At 45.5% G+C, this 21,785-nt stretch overlaps 2 protein-coding genes across 4 annotated transcripts in view; both read right to left on the reverse strand.

Annotated features, from left to right (window-relative positions):
* The window catches only part of PNLDC1 (PARN like ribonuclease domain containing exonuclease 1), a 27,027-nt gene extending 13,286 nt beyond the window's left edge, over window positions 1-13,741 (reverse strand). Inside the window, exons 1-11 of one of the 3 annotated variants that reach the window (XM_017853502.1) lie at window positions 13,610-13,741; window positions 13,149-13,206; window positions 12,800-12,873; window positions 9,950-9,989; window positions 9,170-9,293; window positions 8,613-8,701; window positions 7,172-7,272; window positions 4,143-4,219; window positions 3,802-3,945; window positions 2,835-2,904; window positions 332-417 (exon numbers count right to left, since the gene is read on the reverse strand). In XM_017853502.1, the coding sequence (XP_017708991.1) occupies window positions 332-417; window positions 2,835-2,904; window positions 3,802-3,945; window positions 4,143-4,219; window positions 7,172-7,272; window positions 8,613-8,701; window positions 9,170-9,293; window positions 9,950-9,989; window positions 12,800-12,873; window positions 13,149-13,206; window positions 13,610-13,685 (939 nt within the window). In that variant the 5' untranslated portion in view covers window positions 13,686-13,741. The remainder of the gene's footprint in view (window positions 1-331; window positions 418-2,834; window positions 2,905-3,801; window positions 3,946-4,142; window positions 4,220-7,171; window positions 7,273-8,612; window positions 8,702-9,169; window positions 9,294-9,949; window positions 9,990-12,799; window positions 12,874-13,148; window positions 13,207-13,609) is intronic. The other 2 variants (XM_017853503.1, XM_017853504.1) reach the window with 2 other exon arrangements.
* Window positions 13,742-15,540: 1,799 nt separating this feature from the next.
* On the reverse strand, window positions 15,541-20,952 carry MRPL18 (mitochondrial ribosomal protein L18). Its single transcript, XM_017853509.1, is given in 6 exon segments — window positions 15,541-15,918; window positions 16,453-16,684; window positions 20,421-20,499; window positions 20,502-20,606; window positions 20,905-20,928; window positions 20,931-20,952. Coding segments are annotated over 6 exon segments (534 nt in total). The 3' UTR covers window positions 15,541-15,846.
* Window positions 20,953-21,785: the final 833 nt, after the last annotated feature.

The following is a 21,785-nucleotide window of genomic DNA, read 5'->3' on the forward strand; positions in this document are numbered from 1 at the left end:
TAACACGGTGAAACCCCGTCTTTACTAAAATACAAAAAATTAGCAGAGCATGGTGGTGCGCACCTGTAATCCCAGCTCCTCAGGAGGCTGAGGCAGGAGAATCGCTTGAACAAGGGAGGCGGAGGTTGCGGTGAGCCAAGATCATGCCATTGCACTCCAGCCTGGGTGACAGAGCAAGACTCCCTCTCAAAAAAAAAAAAAAAAAAAAAAAACGCAGAAAACAAAAAACAAAACAAAACAAAAAAACAACAAAAAAAACCCCACAAGAGAAAGCCAAGTGGTATTGTTATGGAAAAAGCAGTCCTTAACCCGAAGCAATTCTATTCATTACCTTCCAGATATCCTTTGTTACATTCTTGGTATCAATGAGAACAGGAAATAGGCTGTGGATATTCTGCTTAAATTGATCGTAGCTTTCTGAGGGGAAAAACCCAGGTAGTCAAGAGTGAATTTGTTTGTTGGCAAAAATGGGAAGGAATATTCTTGAACCTAGTTTGCCACCGGCACTGATTAATAAAGCAAACTGAAACAAAACAGGAATTGAAAACACCATTAATCCTAGCCACTAAGGATTTCTAAACTCAGATCAACCTGCCATCACCAATTTTAATAGTAAAGGCCAAATGGTTTTCTTTTAAATTCAGGATGCATTCTACTGCCAACCTTAGTTAATGTAGTTTGCGAAGTTCTAGCCGATGCGGTAAGACTTACAAATAGAAGTATTATCAGAAAGGCAGACATGAAGTCCTTTGTAAATAACTGCTCAGAGAAAAATCCAACAAAAAAAAATCAACTAAAAATTATAACTAGCAAAGTGTCCTGATAAAAGAAAATTTATGTAAGAACTCAGTTGGTAAAATTATACCTGCATCTAAAGAGGTTTATTGCAAAACACACACTAAAACAAAAACAAAACCCTGTGATCTCTTCCCGCTACTCTCCCATTTCCTACTCCCCAAAGGCAACCACTTGCTGTTCCTTTTTTTGGTATTTATTCCCATCTCTCTAGCACATGCGTGGTGCAGTGTTAGACACCTCACTCCTGACCTCCCACCAGCTGACAGGGTAATGACCCCTCTCATTGCACCTCCAGCCACGTGCCTGTTTGGAGGAAAGGAGGCAAGATGGCACACTTCCGGGTTCTTCATCACCAACTTTTCCTGCGTGCGCTAAAATGCAGCCGGTGCCCGGGAAGGTGCAGACCAACCGGGCATGCGCCAGGTGACGTCAATCCGAAGAGACCAAGATTTACCTGGTCGCACCTACGGAACGCCCCCCGACATGCCCGTGTCCCGCCTATTGCCCTCCCACTCCTAGAAAAGCCGCTCCCAGCAGACGCCCCGCATGGACTTCCCAGCCCCCAGTCGGGACTGTATCAGGAACTCCGCCTGAGAGCTCACCGGGGGACTCTCTTGGCCTCCTTTGCCGGAGGCCGACAGTCCTCTCCCTACCCACCTTCTTCCCTGAAGCTAGGTGACCAAAATAAATTTGCAGTTTTGCTCCTACCCTTGCCTACTCGCTGGTTCTTTTGTGCCCGCTCTGGTGGTCTTAGAAAAACAAATCAGTGCCCATCTCTGTCGCCCCCATGCACGTCATTCACAAAAGGCTCTGTGGTGGCTACAGTGACTTCTCCTTTCTTGCACAGCTTTTGTTCTCCTAGCGATTATTTTGTCATACTTAGTTTTTTAGTGAATGCATATTATTAATTTCACCACTAATTCTCCTCCAACTCTCTCAGTATGCCTAAACTCAGGTGTTTTACCGTTTCTTGGGGAAATGTCTCCTAAAACTTTTAATCTAGATTAGTGTTCTTTATATATTAATTCATTTAATCTCACAACAACTCTGATATTGGCACTATTATACCAATCTTACAATTAAGGTAATGTCAACTCGTTGGTGACTACACACGTCGTGAGTGTGGGACGGAGATCACCAAGGCTCGAGTCCCCACTTTTACCCACTAGGCTGCACCACTGCATGTCCAATAATGGAATCAACCATGGAAAAGCAGGGGACAGCCAGAAGACAGTGTCACATGACACTGAAGCAGCCTTTATTAGGGTTTTTTTTTTTTTTTGAGACGGAGTCTCACTCTGTCCCCAGGCTGGAGTGCAGTGGCCAGATCTCAGCTCACTGCAAGCTCCGCCTCCTGGGTTCATGCCATTCTCCTGCCTCAGCCTCCCGAGTAGCTGGGACTACAGGATCCCACCACCTTGCCCCGCTAGTTTTTTGTATTTCTTAGTAGAGACGGGGTTTCACCGGGTTAGCCAGGATGGTCTCGATCTTCTGACCTCCTGATCCGCCCGTCTCAGCCTCCCAAAGTGCTGAGATTACAGCTTGAGCCACCGCGCCCGGCCTATTAGGTTTTTAACAACATAAAATAATGCTTTGGATAAATGAAAAAAAGTCAAACAAAAATCAAATCTTTACATACATATTTACATTTTTACATACATTTACATATTTACATACAGTGTAATCAAATATGTAAAAAAATTCAGGATACTAGCTGATTAAAGGTGACTTCTGACTTCACGCATTTCTGATTTTGTCAAGTTTTATACAGTAACTCTGAACAGCTTTACTAATGGGGAGAGAGGTATCAATTCAAATTTAATTTTTTTTCCCCTTGACAAAGTCTCCTGGCTTTCCACTCTGTGGAGACAGTAACAGATCAGAGTACAGGCCTCTGCCCGAACTCTCCAGAAACCTGCAGACACTGGGGAGGAATGTGCATTTTAGGGGCTGCCTCAGGAGTACAATTCTGGACCAATCCCTCTGCCAGATGGCAAACTAGCATGAAGGAAGAGAAATGACAGGTTTGCCCCTACCTGGGAGGGGTCTGAAGAACTTCTCATGGAGGTGCAGCAGGTCCATCATCATATTATGTCCCACTAAGGGCTACTTGGGAGTAAATCAACAAGTGAGAGAAAATAAAAAATATAATACAGACACTACAGACTAACAGTTTCTTGCAAAAGATGTAGCATTAGAACCCACTGCAATTCTGATCACTTGACAGTTCCATCCTAACCTTCCTTTGCCTCCATGAAAGGTAGTTCAACCGCTTAAATGCCAACAAAAAGAAAAAAGAAAACAATTTGCAAGTAGGAGGCACGTAAGGCAGGGTCTGCGCTGGAAATCTATACTGTGAAGCAGGCGCTTGCAGTTTCCTAAGTAGTTTTAGATCAGTTAGTACTGAAATTCCTGCGTTACAGAAGGGAGCAAAGAAGTAGTACTGTTTCTTATGGATACTCTTGCCCCAAATTAACCTATCATGATTTGGTGAAAGCAAGGTTAGATCCACGAAGCTAGTTATAAATGAGAAGGAAGGCCAGGTGCAGTGGCTCACGCCTGTAATCCCACCATTTTGGGAGGCCAAGGCAGGCAGATTTACTTGATCCCAGGAGTTCGAGACCACCCTGGGCAACACTGCAAGATTCCGTCTCTACAAAAAAACAAAACAAAAGAAAACAAAAAACAAAACAAACAAAAAAGCAAAAATTAGCCAGGTATAGTGGCATGTGCCTGTAGCCCCAGCTACTTGGGAAGCTGAGGTGTGAGTCTTACTTAAGCCTGGGAGGTCAAGGCTGCAGTGAGCCGTGTTCATGCCACTGCACTCCTTCCTGCCTGGGTGACAGGTGAGACCCTGTCTGAAAGTAAAACATGAAAAAAATTAATGAGAAGGAATCACTTATCTTAAGGAATTTTATCTTGTTGTTGAAGGAGCTTTCAGTATCTATGACCAGAAATACAAAAGACTGCCTTTAGGCCAAGAAGACAGACATGTTTTCCTACCTTCTGGGCTTTCACCAGCATTTGGAAAAAGACAGAAAAACCCCTTGCAGAGAGAAGAATATTTTCCTTCCAACAGCTCTCTCGGTCACAAGAGGTGTTCTGAAGATACCAACGATGTTGTTTACTCACTTTCTTCACTACCACCTGAAAAGCAGGGACAAATGCCCTGAATCCTGGGTTACTGGGAATGAGGCCTAAACAATCGGCTCTGCATCTCAAAACAAAAGGAAAGGGGGAAAAACTAGCAGCGTGCAAGAGAAAAGCTTTTCAGAGGCCAGATTTGGCCAAATGAGAGAGAAACGATGGAGCCACTGACACCCTGGTCTCAGGTGAAAACTCACCCCTTCATCTTTCAGCACCGTCCAGATGTCGGGGAGGGCCTGCCTCAGCACCAGTTGGACCTCAAAGGCCTGGAAGCCTGCAGCAGGGAAACACAGGGGCACACAGTACCTGGAACCTTATGACATGTTCCCCACAAGAGAAGCCTAGGAGGAGCAGAAGCTGAGAGATGGAGAGGTCAAGTGGAAAGGCAGCTTGAAGGGTGTCTAAGCCCACATGTGGCAGGGCCTGGCCTGTCATGATGGGATCTGGGGCAGCATTCTAAGAGTTTTTTTATCTCAGGGCCACTCTTAAGTAGGGGATGCCATAGAGTCTGTGTTTATGTGAGTCACAGCTATTGATATTAAGCATGTTAGAAATTAAAACTCCTTCGGCCGGGCGCGGTGGCTCAAGCCTGTAATCCCAGCACTTTGGGAGGCCGAGACGGGCGGATCATGAGGTCAGGAGATCGAGACCATCCTGGCTAACATGGCTACATGGTGAAACCGTCTAATACTAAAAAATACAAAAAAAACTAGCCCGGGCGAGGTGGCGGCCGCGCGCCTGTAGTCCCAGCTACTCGGGAGGCTGAGGCCAGAGAATGGCGTAAACCCGGGAGGCGGAGCTTGCAGTGAGCTGAGATCCGGCCACTGCACTCAGGCCTGGGCGACCAGAGCGAGACTCTGTCTCAAAAAAAAAAAAAAAAAAAAGAAATTAAAACTCTTATATTTAAAAAATGTTTTTTAAATAACAAAAACCCGTTATACAAGAACAAAAGTAACACTTATAAAAAAGAACTATTTTCTAAAACAAAAACTTTAGAGAGAAAAGTGACACTGTTTTACATTTTTGCAAATCTCTAACATTTGGCTGGAATGTGATCGTTGAAACAGAAGAAAATCCAGCCTCAAGGCTGGGCGCGGTGGCTCATGCCTGTAATCCCAGCACTTTCAGAGGCTAAGGAGGACAGATCACCTAAGGCAGGAGTTCGAGACCAACATGGCCAACATGGTGAAACCCTGACTCTACTAAAAATACAAAAATTAGCCAGGCATGGTGGCGGGTGCCTGTAATCCCAGCACTCAGGAGGCTGAGGCAGGAGAATCCCTTGAACCTGGGAGGCGGAGGTTGCAGTGAGCCGAGATGGTGCCACTGCACTCCAGCTTGGGCAACAAGAGTGAGACTCCGTCTCAAAAACAAAAAAGAGAAGAAAAGAAAAAGAAAAAGAAAATCCAGCCTCAAGCAGATATGTAGGTGGAAAAGGGAACAGAATTACCAGCCTTATCAAATGACTTTGGATATTCTCTAAAACTGTACCAAATTCAACAAGTGGTAGTTTCTTAAAGATTAATTGCAATGAGGAATCTGAAACCATCATTAATGAGTTTTCTTGTACTGCTACATTACAATCCACTGGCCTATCTCATACCTAGAATAGATCTCTTATCCATGAGAAAAGATAGTGCACAATAGTAACATCATGTGCTAGTAGTTTGGAAAATACTGGTCGCAGGGTTATGTAGGTCTCTCGAATGTTTGCACATATTACACAACACCAACAGAAGACGCCGGAAAATATGATCACTGATCTCATCAGAAAGGTTGTGGCACTGGGAAGCTGTCAAGCTTATGGCGGCACATGAAAATTCTTCAAAATTCCAGTTTTTGATTGAAAGCTGTAATTTTATCCTAGGAAATACTGCGAGTTATCTTCCTTGAAGTGACAGGCTGTTTTTTTTTCCTTTGAAACAGAGTCTTGTTGTGTAGCTCAGGCTGGAGTGCAGTGGCGTCATCTTGGCTCACTGCCTTGGCCTCCCAAAATGCTGGGATTATAAGCATGAGCCACTGTGCCCGGCCAACAAGCTTTATTCATTGAGAAAATGACTGTGAAACCTTCAAGTCTAAGCAACCAATCAGTTCTTTCCAGTAAAAATGATATTTCATGGGGCCAGGTGCGGTGGCTTATGCCTGTCATCCCAGCACTTTGGGAGGATCATCTGAGGTCAAGAGTTCGAGACCAACCTGGCCACCATGGTTAAACCCCATCTCTACTAAATATCCAAAAATTAGCCGGGCATGGTGGAGGGCACCTATAATCCCAGTGACTCAGGAGGCTGAGGCAGGAGAATCACTTGAACCTGGGAGGTGGAGGTTGCAGTGAGCCAAGATCGTGCCATTGCACTCCAGCCTGGGCAACAAGAGCAAAACTATATCCAAAAAAAAAAAAAAAAAAAAAGCAGCTAATTCAGCTCTCAACTCAAAAGACTGCATGCACAAGCACTTTTCCTTGACACAATCACTGTATTTTGGCACACAGCCGAGCAATGTTTTATGCATACTTATTTTTTACATACCTATATTGACATACAATATTTAAAAGATGAGTAATCAAAAGATTGAGATTTAATACAACCAAGAATATTAGTTTTTCACTAAGGAGGCTGCTAGTAAGACTGGCCTTTCCGTTTTTAACTGAGAGTAAGTGGTAATGAAGAACACAGCATGATGCTCCTGCCTTAATTTGTGCTGAGGTGCCAACAGCTTTGTCCGACATTGCTTGGCACCAAAATGGCACAATGACAATAGCAAGTGCAGCTGAGGGATACTTGGAAAACTGTTCTGATCTCATAGACCCATTGGAAAAGGTCCCAGAGACTCTAGGATCCATAGACCAGCCTCTGAGAGCTGCTAAGCTATGGCACATTCACTGTGGCTCCACACCCACACGGTGGGGGAAAAGTTTAGAGATGAACAAAAGTCAAAATAATACAGGGTATACAGGACTGAGATAAAAGGGATGGCTCAGGAATGGAACTTGACCTTCTCAGTCTTGAAACCCAAAGTATGTTGAAAGCCTTCAACATGTGAATGCAGGTCAGAGCTTTAACCACAAAGACTATGTATCTCCCGAACAAATGCTGGCTGGCATCAGACTCAGTCACGAGGCATTCAGGACCAGGATCCCAAGAAAGGGTGTGTTTCCCCCAACTCCTGGCAGGTGACAGTGACCTGTCCCAATGCTCCTACACTGGGAGGAACAGCCCCTGCCTACCAGCGATCCCAGGAAGAGTCATCCAGTCGCCTTCCTTGGCCAGGTCCAGCCACCGTGTCACTTTGTCAATCACCGCCTTGATTTGGTCTTTATCCAGAGAGCTGAAAATGGGCACATGAAAAGTGAAAATTCAGAGAAAACACATCAGAACCGCAGGACTATGTTAACATGAGAGCAGTTTCTGAGCCCTCTGGTTTTCATGTTGCAATCTACAAAGAAAATGAACCAAAAGAAGACGATTTCTTCTCTGAGGCTCTTATGCAATAGGAAGCCAAACAATTGGAAGAATAGCCCACACCCTTCCATAGGATCCAGGCATATATTCAATCCCCTCCTGCTTCACTAGGATGTGTGGAGGAAAAGCTATTGGGATCCAGCCAATACCAAGCATTGCTATCAGGACCGTCTTCTTTATTCAGCTTTCAGGGGTGATAAAGTCCCTATCTGGGACACTCAGGAAAAGACAAGGACTTTGGTAAACACATTGTCTCTTGCGTCAGACACAGAACCTAATGTCATTTTGAGATAAGGAAAGGGCTTTCTCTAACTCTTGACAATGAAAGAAGGTTAAAAATTCAACTTGTTTTCCCTTACAAAAGCTACATTTTATATGAAAACCAGCAGGAAAATACAAAGAGACAAGAATTCCTCCAACATAACAGAATTATCTGGAAGAGATCATCACTCATCTCATTTCAGTTGTTCATTTAATCTCCCCTTTCCTGATAAACGCAAAGAGCTTCCATGCCTTGTTCAAACCCACACCTAGCTGACAGCATTTGGCTCCAGGTGAGGGTGCCAGCCCCAAGGCCCCTGGCCCGTCTACCCACAATGCTGTTGCTCTCCCTGTGGTCACTCCTGACCCCAGCTCTACAGGAATACGAGGTTTCGGAGACTGGGCCGGCACAGATAGCCAAAGTAAAAAGGCAGAGTTCCCGGCCTCCGGCCTAGGGCAGCAGGGTCAGGCACGGTGGGGCAGACACAGCCTAACTAAGGTGCACATCTGAAGTCAGTGCCCAGTATGACTGGTACAGCCAAGGTTGCCCGTGAGATATCCTTGAAAAATCCCTCAGAAGATCACATGGGGGATCAACAGAACATCTCACAGCAAGTCCAACAGAGCCATTTCTTCCTCTCTAGCACTGGAATGGAATTCTTGTTTCTTTGAGTTCCAAATTAGGAGTCAGTTTCTTTTTCAACACGGAAACTCACACCCAACGCAGTAAGAGGTTCATGAGGGAGTGGCACACGATGGAGACAGGTGAAAGCCATTCTCAGCTCAGCTACATGGAGAGCAGCACCAGTCGCACTGGCGACTGAAGCCATCCCCGCCAGGTATGGATGGAGGTCGCCACATTCCTGGAAACAGCATGCCCGCCCACGGGAAATGCAGACAACAGCAACAAGGAAACCAAAAGGCACCTGGAGAAACAGGCCATACCTGCGAACTCTCCAGTTCCCAGTCAGGATATCGTGTCGAATTTTCTTCTCCTGTTCTTCATTCATATATGGGATTCCGTTTTTGAGAAACTTAAGACAGAAACAGAACAGGGAGACAAGTCAGAGGGATCCTCTGTGCCTGATCTCACAAGGACAGATAGAAAGGGGAAAGGAAATGGGTTGTATAGGCCAGTTAGTCTAGATCACTTTTAAGACATTCCCAAACCGGGTGCAGTGGCTCATGCCTATAACCCTGGCACTTTGGGAGGCCGAGGCAGGTAGATTGCTTGAGGTTAGGAGTTCAAGACCAGCCTGACCAACATGGGGAAACCCCGTCTCTACTAAGTAAAATACAAAAAGAATTAGCTGGGCGTGGTGGCAGGTGCCTGTAATCCCAGCTACTCAGGAGGCTGAAGCAGGAAAATCACTTGAACCTGGGAGGCAAAGATTGCACCACTACACTCCAGCCTGGACAACAGAGCAAGACTCTATCTCAAAAACCAACCAACAAACAAACAAACAAAAAGACATTCCCGTTCCCCTCCTCCAATGCCATACCTTGTTATAGTTGAAGCCATACTGATTCAAAAACTGAACACTGGAAGCCTGGAAAGAGAATTCTGAGTCCAAAATCCCAAACGTTGTAGGGAAGAGAAAAAAGTTACACGAATGGGCTATATACCTATAATAAAAGAAACATACAGAAAAAAAGTCACAACCATCTAAAAAAACTCTGGTTCCCAGGGCAGGCTTCAGAGTGGGCGCTTTCTTTTAGGTAAGAAGAATCTGAGTGTGCCTGAGTGTCTGCTGTGTTTCAGGAGCTATGATTGGCACTGGGGGTGCTAAATGAAAAAGGCAGAGAGCCTGCTTTCAGGGCCAGGGTCTACCACAGAGACAGCCCCTCCACAAGTCGCCCAGGGATGCCAGGTTAGGGCGTGCAGGCTGGCACCCTCAGCTACTCATGGGGGGTGAGGAGGCATCCTGATAGTTGAGGCATCCTTTCTGCCTACTGTGTCAGGTAGTTCAAACATCATTTTCATTATACAACACTGTGTCAGGTGCTTTTATTAATATAGGTGCACACTGGAAATGATAGAAATGGGGACAGGAGCACTTAAGGTACACAGCGAATCTAGCGCGAAAGGTACTGCTTCCAGAGAGACATCAAAGACAACGTGGAATGCACAGAGGGCAGAGCGAGTGGAGGAACAGACCCAGGAGAGAATACAGAACATCCAGGGCAAAAGTGATCAGGGCACCTGAGGCAGAATTTGAAGGGGGCAGCTGTGGAACGTAAGTGGGCAAGCAACATCCTTTGCAGAAGCTCTTGATACGTACTTGTTTGCCTCTCCTTCAATAGCGGAAAACACAGACAATCCTGAAAGAATGACCGTAGAGGGAATGAATGCCAAGGAAAAGCGCCCTGAATTTCACTACAAAGACAAAACAATTCAAACAGTACTTTGGGCCCTACAACAGAATAACATCTTTAACGACAAACAAAAAAGAATCCTCTACAACAGGATAACATCTTTAATGACAAACAAACAAGAAAAGACAGACTGGAAACATGAGAAATGTGAAATTGTAATTCACACCGAATTTGCTAAAATCTAATTGTGGCCTGTTCTTCAAATACAGAAGTAAATATTAAAGTGACATTCTCATAGTTTTAAAACTAACCACAGAAAATACCAAAAACCATTAAGATGTATATATTTAACTCATTTAAAATGTCTATTCCTCCCCTCTCAAAGAAAACCATACGCAAAGTAAAAAAAGACTTCAGGCTGGGCACGGTGGTTCACGCCTGTAATCCCGACACTTTGGGAGACTAGGCAGGTGGATCCCTTGAGGCCAGGAGTTCGAGACCAGCCTGACCAACATGGTGAAACCCTGTCTCTACTAAAAACACAAAAGCTAGCTAGGTGTGTTGGTGCACGCCTGTAATCCCAGCTACTCAGGAAGCTGAGGCAGGAGAATCGCTTGGGCCTGGGAGGTGAGGGTATTGCAGTGAGCCCAGATTGAGCTATTGCACTCCAGCCTGGGCAACAGAGCAAGATTCTGTCTTCTCCCACCACCCTCCAAAAAAGGACCTGAAATGTGGGTACAACAATGGAAACATAACCACAACTGTTTCCCATACTTCTCAAAGAGGTCTTACAATTAAAAACAAATGAATAACAACAACAAAAAACCATAACAGGAAAGTAGTAAAGGATCAGGATAGAGAGGAAAACACACACACATGTTCAGCATCATTCATAGTAAAAGCAGGGGTTGGGCATGGCAGCACTCCCAGCTACTTGAGAAACTGAGACTGGAGGATATCCAGAGCCCAAAAGTTTGAGCCCAGCCTGGGCAACATAGCAAAACCCCATGGTGCCGGGGGAGGGCACAGACAAATCCAGAAAAGTAAAATCTGGCCCAGGGTCTGTTTCTGTAAATATAGTAACATTTTACTGGAATGGAGCCAAGCTCACTTGTTCATGTATTATCTACAGCTAATTTCACATTACAAAAGCAGGATTGAGTAGCTGTAAAAGAAACCACAATATGCAACTCTTTATTTTTACTTTTTTTTATTTTTTGAGACGGAGTCTCGCTCTGTCGCCCAGGCTGGAGTGCAGTGGCCGGATCTCAGCTCACTGCAAGCTCCGCCTCCTGGGTTCACGCCATTCTCCTGGCTCAGCCTCCCACGTAGCTGGGACTACAGGCGCCCGCCACATCGCCCGGCTAGTTTTTTGTATTTTTTTTAGTAGAGACGGGGTTTCACCGTGTTAGCCAGGATGGACTCGATCTCCTGACCTCGTGATCCGCCTGTCTCGGCCTCCCAAAGTGCTGGGATTACAGGCTTGAGCCACCGCGTCCGGCCCACAATATGCAACTCTTAACAGCTCTGTCTTGACCAGCCTGGCCAGTAATGGTGAAACTCCATCACTACTAAAAATACAAGAATTAGCCAGGCCTGGTGGCTGATGCCTGTAATCCCAGCTGCTCGGGAGGCTGAGGCAGGAGAATTGCCTGAACCTGGGAGGTGGAGGTTGCAGTGAGCCCACATCACGCTACTGCACTCCAGCCTGGGCAACAGAGCAAGACTCCATCTCAGAAAATAAATAAATAAATCAACAGACCTGTATGAGCTGATACAGAAAGACCTCCAAACCCTTGGTCAGGCGCAGTGGCTCACGCCTGTAATCCCAGCACGTTGGGAGGCCGAGGCAGGCGGATCACGAGGTCAGGAGATCGAGACCATCCTGGTTAACATGGTGAAACCCCATCTCTACCAAAAACACAAAAAATTAGCCGGGCATTGTGGCAGGCGCCTGTAGTCCCAGCTACTCAGCAGGAGAATGGAGTGAACCCGGGAGGCGGAGGTTGCAGTGAGTCGGGATTGCGCCACTGCATCAAGGACAAAAAAAGTTTCTGAAGCTGGGATGACCTTAAAAAATTATTTTTGTGTGTAAATTTTCTTAAGAAAAAAATCACAGGCCGTGTGTGGTTGCTCATGCTGATAATTCCACCACTTTGAGAGGCAGAGGCAGAAAGATTGCTTGAGCCCATGAAGTCAAGACCAGCCTGGGCAACATGGCAAAAATCCACCTGAAAAAATTTAAAAATTAGCTGGGTATGGTGGTGAGCCTGTAGTCTCAGTTTACTCAGGAGGCTGACGTGCTAGGATCACTTGAGCCCAGGAGGTCTAGGCTGCAGTGAGCTGAGACCATGCTACTGCACTCCAGCCTTGGTGACAGAGCAAGACCCTGTCTCAAAATAAAATAAAATAAAATAAAAATCGCACACACATAGTTTTACTTGAAAGAGTAACAGTGATTGTTCCTTAACACTGACTTATTTAAGCATGGAAACAATGCCGCTAAAGTTTGTTTGCTCCGAAGTGTTGATTTCATATGTATAAAATGGCCCAAAACATTCCATATAAAATGACCCAAAACAAAAAAGCATACAAAACGATACTCAATATCCTTGCAAAATCTCAGAGCTGTTTTTACAGTAGGAAACGCAAAGTCAATACTCTATATTCTTGAAAAATCTCAGAGCTGTTTTCACAGTAGGAAACACAAAGTCAATACTCTATATTCTTGAAAATCTCAGAGCTGTTTTACAGTGGAAACACAAAGACAATAAAATACCTTCTCGAAAACTCTAACAGCTGGATATTAAACTCACCAATCTGACAGACTGTAAATTGCTGAACACTCTGACGGGTCTTTAGGTACCACTCCGATGGCAAATCAAAAAGACTGTGAACAAACAGGCATCTCATTCCATGAGCAATGACATCCCATCCCGGCACTATGGCCTCCGCGGCAGGATCACCACTCTCAACGGGGAGGATTTTTTCCTTGTTACAACTAGGGAACACTACCATCATTTAGTGGACAAAAGCAAGGTTCCCCAACACGTAGGAGCAAGCCACGCAAAACGTCCTGCCCCGCAAATGCCAACAGGCTGCTGGCCAGAAACAATGCCGGTCTGGCCAGGATCTTATACAGAGGGGACACAGTTTTAGTTTTACCTGATCTGCTGGGGTCCAGACACGTTAGATCGAAGGCCCGTGAACTCTATGTCCAGACCTGATGGGAAGGAAAAAAATACCAGTCCTCGGGTGCGGAACATCGCCAGCACTCCTCACGCTGTAGATCTGCAGGCGGCCAAGGCACCTGGGCTCACCTCTGTGCTCAAGAAGCAGGGGAGGTCAGGAAGGGAAAATGGAGGAACCGAGGCAAGGAGCAGCCAGGCACCCCCGCCCTGGGTCGCACCTGGGCGCACGGGGCTCTGGCCAAAAGGCACGTGGGGCTCGGGGTGTACTCGCTGCTCAAAGTCCTGCCGCCCCGGGGCTGGAGAAGGAAGCCCCCTGTCCTTACGGAGGCCCTCTCTGAGCCCCTGTGGCCTGGCAACCGTCCCGCCACCCCCTCCCCAAGCTTGCCCGGGGCAAGGGGCTCTGGCCGGCACAGCCGCGAATCCCATGCGCCTCACCCACGAAGTCCGCCTCCTGGACGAGCTCCTGCAGCAGAGGGAGGCTCTCCTCGAACTCGTCGGCGCCTACGTCCATGGCCGCGCAGCTCTGTCGAGTAGCCCAGCGCTATCACGTGCTGTCCCCGCGCTGCCGTCGCGCAGCCGGGTCTTAAAGGGCGCGCGTGGAAACCGGGCAGGCGCCTCCGCCCCACGTGCATAGCTCCCAGTTTGCGGCTGGCGTCGACCACACCTGCTTGCGGGTGTTTTAATTGTACGATTTGCTACAGAGATTTGATTGCAATTGCAATCAAAGCCTGTTTACCTGGCTCCTCAGCAATTCCTTTGCAGCCCTTAACGTGAAAATGTCATTTACGTGGACTTAGAATGTTAAGAGGCGTGGCAGGAGAGGAAGACAGAGTCCCCAGAAAGGGTGAAAGCAGAAAAGCGGAGCAGGAACAACCCCGAACGCAACTGCAACAAGCAGATTCATTGCTGCGGCTCACGGTCTTCTAAATCACCCCTTCCCAACTTCTCCATCACTTCCAATATTAGTCTGTCCCCATTCCCTCTCCCACGCCCCTGGACATCTTTTTCCTCATTTTGCTGTCCACCTTAGCACTGTCTTGACACCTGCAATCAAAATTGGCTAAGCCTCAAGAACTGCCCATTAAATTGAAGGAATCCTTAGTCCCCAGGGATTATCTCATGCACTCACTCCTGGCAGAAATCCCTACCTACACCTTCACTTACATGTGAACTTAATTTTTACTTTTGTTACTGTTTCCAGTGCAACTAGTCTATGGTCTTCCTTACAGTGTCCTCCCTTGAATTCTAGGCTTCTATTATTTTGGAACTGTGGTCCTCAAAGTGAGGTGCTCAAATCTTTAAGGTTAGGGGAGAAAACATTACCATTATACTTTTTAATTTTTTCCTTTTGAGACAGTCTCCCTGTCACCCAGGCTGGAGTGCAGTGGTGCCATCTTGGCTCACTGCAACCTGCACCTCCTGAGTTCAAGCGATTCTCCCACCTAAGCCTCTGCAACATCTGGGATTACAGGCATGCACCACTATACCCAACTCATTTTTGTTTTTAGTAGAGATACGGTAACCATATTGGCCAGGCTGGTCTCGAACTCCTGGCCTCAAGTGATCCAACTGCCTCAGCCTCCTAAAGTGCTGGGATTACAGGTGTGAGGCACTGCATCCGATCTTCAGTTATACTTTTAAATGCCTCCCCGGGACGTTAAGTAAGCAAAAGGGAAGTATTAAGCCATATGATTCTGAAGGCCTCTCAGAAGCAATCCTACTTCATAGAGATTTGTATTCTATTTAAAATAACACAATGAATACTCAAATTGGCAGAAGTAACATATTTCACTTCTAAACAAATGTGTAATTGGGGTATACATGTAAAAAATTGGAAAACAATTCTCTGGAAGCCACCTTAACAGGTTTTTTCCTCACATTTATCAAATAGCCAAAAATTAACACCTTAATCAGCTCCTTTCAGAGAACTGCCATGATTCCCATCTACCCAAGCTCAAACTTTAGATTAACTTGCATGCATTTCAAGTTTCATCTCCTATCTAATAAAGTGTTCACTTCATGGCAAATTGAGCGCCCACTAACCCCATCCATTTCCACCTCTGCTTTCAGTTCCTCATGCCACCTCCTTCCTCTTTCAAATTTGTTTCTCTTACTGTTGGGAACCAAGAGTCCAAGTGAGGTTGGCATTTGGTCCTTTCATCTTCACATACTGACTGTTCTATAAGCTTAGACTGATGTTGACATTTCCTATTTTAAAAACACTCCACACTCTGAGCAGCAAACAACTATCATTCACTGAGATCACTCACCATGAGCTAGACAGGGTAATAAGTGCTTTACATAAACCTTGTATGTGCTCCACTGCCACAGTGAGCTCAGACACAAAATGTCATATAACCAGAAAATAAGAGTTCATAACATGCCTTTATTTTGTAATTTATAAACAACTTCTGACTTGCCCTTTGAAAGTTAATTATAATTGACGACTGCTTTTCTTAGATGCTTCTGAAGCCCAAGACAGGGGCAGAATGTAGTTCTTGATTTAAAAAAACACAAAGGGGAGGAGGATGACCTTAACTACAAATAATATTCCACTGCAACATTATTGCTGTAAAACTTCCAAGCTGGCTGTTCTTCCAGATGCTCTCTTTTGATGGCTGTAGTGGCTGACAGTTTTATATTTACATGTTCAAAACAATTAATGCTTCCATTTATTCATAGACTCTCCGAGGTTCCCGTAGAACCACACCACCTTCTGTCATGGCACTTTGTAGTTGTTTCATCTGGTTTTGAAGATCAGAAAAAAAAGGAAAAGATTAAGTCAGCAGCACCAGTAGGCTGAAAATACTTTCACTTTCCAAAAGACAGAAATAAATTGATTTGTTCTTGCTAACTTCCCAGCCTACAATGGTTTTTCAGAAAGTGATGTTAATAATGACATAATTAAGTAAAAAGAAAATGTAGAGATGTCAAGGTTCAGTAGCACTTCAAAATATTATATGGACAAGATGTCAATATATGAACAGGAAATAGAGTGGCTGACATCATGGACTACAGATTCAGTCACCCTGGGTTTGAAATCCACCATACATTGATTCTGGGCAAGTAAGCCTCAGTTTATTTCTGTATAGAATGAGAATACTAGTCCCTATCCCATGGACTGATGTGAGGATTAAATTAAGTAACACTGTTGAGTACTCACCAAAGGGTCTGACACATGGAAAGTATTTCGTAAGTAAAAACTGTTATCATGTAAGTTATCTAATGCCAAGAATTAACACAATACCTTTTCAATAAGTACATGAAAACAAAAATACCGAGTCTGAGGCTGCCTCCCACGGGGTTGGTTGGTAGACCATGAAGTTGATTCCCGCCTCTAAGCATCTCTGTGCCAGTACTCGTCCTATACTCTCACAAGCCACCACATTTCTGGTACTATAAAGGTGCTTTTTAATAGCCCATTCACGAGTGGATGCCGAAACCACAACCTTGCCATTCTGATGCTCCACAAGTGCTTCTACATGATGCTGAGTCCTTATAACTCGCAACCTAAATGGGGTGAGAAGGTAATAAAATCACAGAAGAATCTGTATCCTAAAGTTACATTAATTCAGGTGAATAAATGACTAAATATTTTTCAACAATCCAGCGTTTGGTTAATTTTTTACTTCAACATATTTAACTTGGATTTTGCTTGGGAAGTGTTTTTCCTCTGCCTTTATGAGAGTATACTCAATAATAACCAACTAAATAGTTCAATTATCATGAAGAAATTTGTTTCTGAAAAGCTGAGTTTTGGCCAGGCGCGGTGGCTCAAGCCTGTAATCCCAGCACTTTGGGAGGGGAGTGCCGAACGAGACGCATCACCGAGAAGTCAGGCAGATCATTGAACGACCAATCACTGGCTAAAAACACGGTGAAACCACCGTCTTCATACTAAAAAACAAGTACACACAAAACATAGCCAGAGAGCTGCAGTGCCGGGGCCTGTAAGTCCCAGCTACTTGGGGAGGCTGAGGCAGGAGATGGCGTGAAACTGGGAGCGGAGCTTGCAGTGAGCTGAGACCGGCCACTGCACTCCAGCCTGGGGCGACAGAGCAAGACTCTGTCTCAAAAAAAAAAAAAAAAAAAAAGAAAAGCTGAGTTTTTATTTACAGATCTACTTCAAAAAGAGATTTGAAGAGGCAGACCTAAGTTACTGAACATACGCATGATGTGGATATACTTATTCCTTGCTTTTATTTTACAGCTAGTACCAAAATAAATATAAGACGGAGCAAAATTTAAATGTAAAACTGAAATCATAACTACTAGCAGAAAACATTAGTTTTTTTTATAATCTCAAGGTATGCATATTTAAATATGACCTCAAACCATGTCATATGGCTTTATTTTTCAGAGACAGGGTCTCACTGTCACTCAGTTTGGAGTACAGTAGTGCAACCACCACAGCTCACTATAGCCTCAAACTCCTAGGCTCAAACAACTCTCCTGCGTTAGTCTCCCAAGTAGTTGGCATTACGGGTGCATGCCACTGCACCAAGCTAATTTTTATTTTACTTTGAAGAGACAAGGTCTCACTATGTTACCCAGGCTGGTATCAAACTCCTGGCCTCAAGCGACCCACCCTTCTCAACCTCCCAAAGCACCGGGATTACAGGCATGAGCCACTGTGTCCAGCCTCATATGGCCTTTTTTTTTTTTTTTTTTTGAGACAGGGTCTGTCTCTGTCTCTCAGGCTAGAGAAAAATCACAATCTCTTAAACCAGGAGTCAACGATCTTTTTCCACAAAGTGCCAATAGTAAATATTTTAGGCTTTCTAGGCCACACAGCTTCTGTTGAAACTGTTCAACTCAGCCACTGTAGTGCTAGAATAGCCAAGTGATGTGTAAACAAATGAGAATGGGTATAGCTATGTCCTAAGAAACTGTGTTCTAAGAACTTGTGGGCAATGAAATTTAATTTTCATTTAATTTTCACAAGTCAAAAAATATTATTTTGATTTTATTTTAACTTAAAAAAGTAAAAACTATTTTTTAGCTCACAAGCTATCTTTGGCCCATGGGCCATAGTTTGCTGACCAGTCTTAAACCATTTGTTCAATGAAGGGCCTGATTCATTATGTCAAAGGTCATTTCCTACTATAACATTCTGAAATTCTCTGCTTTTAATATTGCGAGTAGGGCAGACAGAGAAAAAATGAGAAAATACATCTCTAGTTATTTAAATGATCCAAATATTAAGTGAAAGTAATACATTGGGCCTGGGCGCAGTGGTTCATGCCTGTAATCACAGCACTTTGGGAGGCTGAGACACGCAGATCTCTTGAGTTCACAAGTTCGAGACCAGCCTGGACAGTGGTGAAACCCCATCTCTACAAAAAAATACCAAAGAATAATAATAAATAAATAAATGAATTAGCCGGCCATGGTGGTGCGTGCCTGCAATCCCAGATGCTCAGGAGGCTGAGATGGGAGAATCATTTGAGCCTGGGAGGCGGAAGTCACAGTGAGCTGATACTGCACCACGGCACTCCAGCCTGGGTGACACAGCCAGACCTTGTCTCAAACAAAATAAAACAAATTAGCCGGGAGTAGTGGCATGTGCCTGTAGTCCCAGTCACTCAGGAGGCTGAGGTGGGAGGATTTCTTGAGCCCAGGGAAGTCAAGTATGCAGTAAGGAGATATCATACCACTGCATTCTAGCCTGGGCAACAGACCCAGACCCTGTCTCAAAACAACGAAAAAAGAAAGTAATAGGTTGGGTGTTTCAAAAGATCTTTAGCCTTAAGATCCAGATTATTTAAAACTGAACTGCCTATCCCTTTCTTGAAAGACTCCCTCCTCTATGAGTAAAATGTATCACAGCAACTGTAGCACATCATTATCCCCATTCCACTTTCCACTATGAAACTTAACACTTTTGGTGACAGGGATAACTTCTACTTTATCTTTGTATCTCCTGAATCTAACACAATGCCCAGCAACTGATATAGGTACAATGTTTGGTCATTAAATAAATAATACATCACACAGTTATGATTTCCGATTTACTCTTATAACTTTATATAGCCCTTAAAGTCCTTAAGAAATTCTAACAAATCCTCACCAAGGAGATCAGCAGCAGAGAAACCTGATAAACACCTATATGCTGTAGTATAGTGGTAATAACTTAACGTCCTGGCTCTGAGGTCAGTTAGAACATACATGAATCTTAGCTCTGGCACTTATTAATCATGTCTCCCTAAACCTCAATTTCTTTGCTCCTGTAAAATGGGGAAATAACTGCTTCATGATGTAATTTTAAGGATTAAATGAGAAAATATAAAGCAAGTAGCATAATTCCTGGCAAATATAAGTGTTCATTAAACAACCACCTTTATAACAAAGTATCTCATGTCATGCTAGATTCCTAGCTGGTCTTTCTTCTATTCCTGCTCCCTTAAAATTTAGTCTTCCAAAACAGCCAGAATGCTTTTATTTATTTATTTATTTTATAAAGACAGAATCTTGCCCTGTCGCCCAGGCTGGAGTGCACTCGTGCGATCTCAGCTCTCTGCAACCTCCGCCTCCTGGGTTCAAGTGATTCTCGTGCCTCAGTCACTGGAGTAGCTGGGATTACAGCGTGCACCACCAGCCCGTCTAATTTTGTATTTTAGTAGTGACGGGGTTTCACCATGTTGCCCAGGCTGGTCTCAAACTCCTGACCTCAGATGATTCGCCTTCCCTGGCTGGCTTCCTAAAGTGCTGGGATTACAGGCGTGAGACACCACGGCCAGTCAGAATGATCTTGCAAAACCAGTTCGGGGTCAAGCTTTAAATCCTCTCGAAGTTTCCCACTACAATGAAAATAAAGTTTAAAGTGCTCATCCTGACTTACAAAGTTAATGATCTGTCGCCTCTTTACCCCTCCATGTTCATCTTAGGCCATTCAACCTCTGCCCACTGAGCTTCAGATACACAAGCCCTTCAGTTCCTCAAACACACCAGCAGTTTCCTCTGCTAGGAATGCTCTTTCTGGCAGATGATTCGGCTTCTTTCAGATCTCAGCTTCTTAAATGTCACCTCTTCAGACAAGCCTCAGTAGGTATCCTGTCCGCTACTCTAATATCCTCTTTAAATATCCGCCATCACACCTATTGGTTGTTTGTTCCAGCCCCTCCGCGAACCCTGCCTCTACCCGCCGCATGGCAGCTACCTGGGAGAGTGCCTCGCGCTGAACGAATTAAAATAGTCCGTAGGGTGCAGTGTCCTTCTCTGTCAATCACAAGCAGATTTTAATTACCTGTGCCAGAACTCACGGGAGGGCCACACCGTCCGCCAGCCCCGCTCTTTCCTGGCTACAGATAGAAGCTCCAGGTTCCGGGGTTCCGATTGGTGAACTCTGGGGCGACAGCTTCATTTTCCACAGGGTGCACTTCAGGTTTCGCCGCCGGCTTGGAGCTGGTTGAGAGGGCTGCGAACCTCCACCCTGGGCAACGGAAACAACCGCACGCGGCTTAAAATGACGGATACGGACAGCGCACGAACTCGTTCTAACGTCTATCTCCTTTCACACCCCAGTCTTCAGGCCCGGGGGGACAAAAAATACGTGTGCCCACAGGGTGGAGTCAGCACTGACCCCATCCTTAACTTCCTACTGAGGTGTTCGCAGTGCTGCGAACTCTATTTCGACCCGGCACGTCGAATACACAATAGAACCCGCACGTTCCAAAGTACTGTGCAGGCCCTGGCGAGTCAGCTAGGCGAAGGGGGGCAAGACTAATTACCAGGGTTCCTGCAAACGGAAAACCCCAGAACCGCGACCGAAGCGCCATCGCTGAGACGATCTCGGAAAAGCCTTGCCTCTTTTCCTCACGCACGACTCACTCGCTCGCCGGCCGCAGTCACATGAAGTCAGGGAGAAGCCTTTGGTTGCTGTAGATCCCCAAACTCTCCACGCCAGACGCCCCGACCCGGAAGTAGCGAGTCCCCTGCCACTGAGTGGCCAGGAGGATGATCTGTCATCCGGCACCGCCAATCACTGCTCACGTCGAGGGGCACGCAGGCCCTCGAACCCACCAATCACCTCCTAGCTACGCCCACGACCACGCTTTTGCTTAAGTCCAGGGTCAAAGGCACCCACGTCACCTAACCATATTTGAGTTGTCTACGAAGGGATCTTGGGCGGTCATTGACTGGTCCACACACACCCCTACTGGGCACCGCGTAGAAATGAGGCAAGGCACGGTGCAGTTTTCTCCTTAAAAGGGTGGTTGTCTTCCTCCAACCAAAATTTTCCTGTATGGCCCGCTGGAAAACTGCCCGGTCCCACCCAGGTTCGCGCCCCTAAACTTATACTCCTGAGGCCTGGAGCAAAGCCGGCCGATTTGCCTTACGCTCCCCGAGCAGGGACGAAGAAGACACTAAAGCTAAAACGCAAGACTCGCTCAGAACCCCAACTCTACCTTTGAGAAGGGCCCGCCCCTCCAGTTACACCCCAGCACCAAGCGCCACCCGCCTACAACCTTTCTAGAAGGCACTAGAATGGCCCACTGCGTCTGCGCAAGGTTGTTTGAGGCGAAGGTTCAGCCTCTTTCCAGCGGTCCAAGATCCGACTTCCGTTCTCCGCTTTCGCGCCCTTCCCATCGGCTATCTAATTGGATAAAAA

Source organism: Rhinopithecus bieti, unplaced genomic scaffold (genome assembly GCF_001698545.2).
Source record: "Rhinopithecus bieti isolate Rb0 unplaced genomic scaffold, ASM169854v2 scaffold_37503, whole genome shotgun sequence".
In the NCBI taxonomy this organism is placed as follows: Eukaryota; Metazoa; Chordata; class Mammalia; order Primates; family Cercopithecidae; genus Rhinopithecus; species Rhinopithecus bieti.